The sequence below is a fragment of the Chenopodium quinoa genome, unplaced genomic scaffold (genome assembly GCF_001683475.1).
Source record: "Chenopodium quinoa cultivar QQ74 unplaced genomic scaffold, ASM168347v1, whole genome shotgun sequence".
Classification (NCBI taxonomy): domain Eukaryota; kingdom Viridiplantae; phylum Streptophyta; class Magnoliopsida; order Caryophyllales; family Amaranthaceae; genus Chenopodium; species Chenopodium quinoa.
Window position 1 is genome coordinate 17,869,600 of NW_018742204.1, and position 3,128 is coordinate 17,872,727.

Consider the following 3,128-nt stretch of genomic DNA (forward strand, 5'->3'; position numbering starts at 1 on the left):
GAAGCCGCCTATGTTCGCCGCCGATAATGGTGGTTGTCCCCGGTGTAGACGAAAGAGGAAGATGATGGGGTGACGGTGGAGACGAAAGAGGAAGATGGTGAGGTGACGGTGGGGACGAAAGAAGATGGTGGAGGTGTTTGTTGTCGGTGGAGGTGGAGATGAAGGCAAGCTGAAATGGAACGCCGCTAACGTTACACCATGTAATGGCTTCTTCAGTTGTCCACGTGACTTCCTCAATGGAACTCACATTCAGCATTTATTCATCTAAAAATCCATTTATTTACAATTCCCTAGGCGTTTTTATTACACATTTGCCACTAGAGAAACACTTCTTGTTTATCAAGAAGAGAAATTGGGGCGCCCCCAGCTTTAAGTGGTACTTTATTGTGCACTTCTAGTTCCATGAATTTAAGGTGAGGAAATCCTTTGAATGTTGGAGGCAGATTTAGATCATGGCAATTGTAGAGTGTCAACTGCGTCAAGGTCTCAAAAGAATACAGACAAGAAGGCAGCTTTGGTGATAGACTGTGATTATTGTTAACCAGAGCAAATTCTTTGATGCCATGACGAGAAACAAATTGTAACCATTGACTTAAGTCTGCTTTTAATGGAAACCAAGAGGGCATAAAAAGAACAAATTTATCAATACGGCCAATGTGACGAAGTAAAATATTGCTAATGATATCTGAATATGCTTGTGAAGCCTCAGAAATTCGATTTATAAACCTCTTCAAGACATATTCAAAGAACTTTTGGTCAAGTGTTATATGTGGAAGCATAACCCATTTATACCTCCAATATCTGGATAAGATGCTCATCCTCACAGCATGATGAAAAGGTAAGTGTTCTAGTATATACTCTGTTACTTCTAGCGGCAAATTGCTGATAATATCATTGCTCTCCTTGCAAAGCTGCTTGCTGTTTCCTGCAACATAAATATCAAGTATATCAGCATTCAGCAAATCAAGTACTAAAAGAAATTGCTAAACTGCTCCTTCTTCATAAGAAATCATTTAGCAAATCACAGATATTGTAATTTACAGTTTGACAGTACTAATACGCACTATAAACTCCACATAAATCAGGCCAATCATTGAGGACTATGAGGAGGCAATAATCTAACAGGTGCACAGAGATTTTACGCCCAAGTCTTAATTATTGAGTGATTTACCACCTACAGATCTAAAGTACATCACACATTCACACATGGCATACCCGTAGGGCAGTACAAATACATCCTATTCTGCCTTAGTTTAGAGGTGATCAATGGGCAGGGCGGGCCGGGCCGGGCCGGGCCAAGAGCAAAAAAATAAGTCATTCTTGGGGCCGGGACAGAATATATGTGCCCAAACTACCCGGACCGTACAGGCTTTTTGGGCCCGGTAAAAAAAAAAAACTAAAACTGCATTGAATTGATTTCCCTAGTCCACCCAATTTTTAAAAAAATTTCGGGCCAGGCCATTTCGGGCGGAAAAAAACTTTCCAAAACCCGCCAAAATCAGGTTGCGCTCTACTTGATCAGGTCTAAAACATAAACTTAAATGTACATAGTATGTAACACATGGTTAAAACATATACTTGAATGTACGTAGCACATAATTTAACAATAATTTTGGGTGAACTCAAAAGTTGATTTTTATTTGTTAATGTAAGACTTCTTGATTAAAACATAGATCAGGGTGTATAAAATGATTCCCAATTTGGGTATACCTAATAAGTTATGTTTGGGCATACCTAAAACACAGTGGTTCAATACTTTTTTTAAACAAAATACAGAAATATAAAGTTATTTCAAATAAACAAATCCGTTTTTAGCACTCTTGACTAGATTTATTACAGCTCTATCTAATCAAGGTCTCATTAGCTTAATAACGGTTCTTATTCAAATAAAAAGACTTATTTTAAATGCTAAAAATAGTTGCTTGGCTAACATTATTACCTATTACATAACGATCCTTGTTTAGATTGAGATCCACTTATCTTAAATTTATTTAGGGATATGCGAAAATATATATCGTACTTATTATTGAATGTAAGTATGTAGTATGTAACAAAGAACAAAATTAGGCGGTCCCAAACAACAGCTAGTTAGTCCCAAAATAAATCGCTAAAGATTAGTTTGATTTTAATCGAATGATAGTTTTCAAAATTGATACACACAAGAATCCTATCAATTTCGATTATTAGTCTAATTGTTCGCAACGGATTAATCTTGTATAGGAGAAAACTCACCACCCCTACAACAGAAATAAATTTTCTTTTAGATAACCCAATTGGATTTTAGGCATACCCAACATTCGAATGTAATAATTAGTCAATCAGGACGATTGACAAAGATAAGAATTGAATAACACATAGGGCATGTTCCGATTTATTGAATACAACTCGATTGAACTCAACTGAACTGAATTTAATGGAGCTGAACAAAACACACCCATAGATTACGATATTAAATATTTCCCAAATTTGGGTATACTTAAGTTATATTTGGATGTACAAAAAACGAAGTGGTTTAATTCTTTCCTTTTCTTTTTCTTTCTTTAATTTTTTTTACAAATTATAGAAATATATGAATATTTTGTATAATCACATCCATTATAGTACTCTTGACTAGATTTAATGTCACTCTATCCAACCAAGATCTAATTTGTATAATCATGGTTCTTATTATTAAAGTAGAAATCCCAAATTAAATTTAAATACGGGAAATAGTTACTCGCTAAAAACATTACCTTACACAACGATCCTTGTATAGATTGAGATTTTAAATTGGAGTAAATATTAAAAAAAAAATCATATGTAAACTTAACTACTTAAAGGATAATTTGCATAATACAAAAGTTAATTAGGCACCAACATTTTCACTATATCATATACGAAAGTGGTATAAAAAATGTTAAAAAATGAGAAAATTTATAATTGAATTGTCAAAATTAATAATTCATGTATTTAAAATTCTATATATGAGAAATTCAAAAATTCTATTATAAATGTCGCATACTGCTGTGTACCACTAAAGCAGCGTACTGCAGCATAGAGCTGTCAAATCGGGTATTCAAGTCTGGTTCAGGTTGGGTCATGTCAGGTATCAGGTCAAATTCAAGTCGGATCATGTTGATTATTTTTAC

At 34.4% G+C, this 3,128-nt stretch overlaps 1 protein-coding gene across 1 annotated transcript; it reads right to left on the reverse strand.

The window, feature by feature from the left end:
- Positions 1–317: 317 nt before the first annotated feature.
- On the reverse strand, positions 318–1,237 carry LOC110739392 (F-box/FBD/LRR-repeat protein At1g13570-like). The gene is made up of 2 exons (XM_021919876.1): positions 1,216–1,237; positions 318–925 (listed from the first exon to the last, which is right to left on the reverse strand). Exons 1-2 carry the CDS (start codon positions 1,235–1,237, stop codon positions 318–320), a joined length of 630 nt encoding a protein of 209 aa, XP_021775568.1.
- Between the last annotated feature and the right edge of the window lie 1,891 nt (positions 1,238–3,128).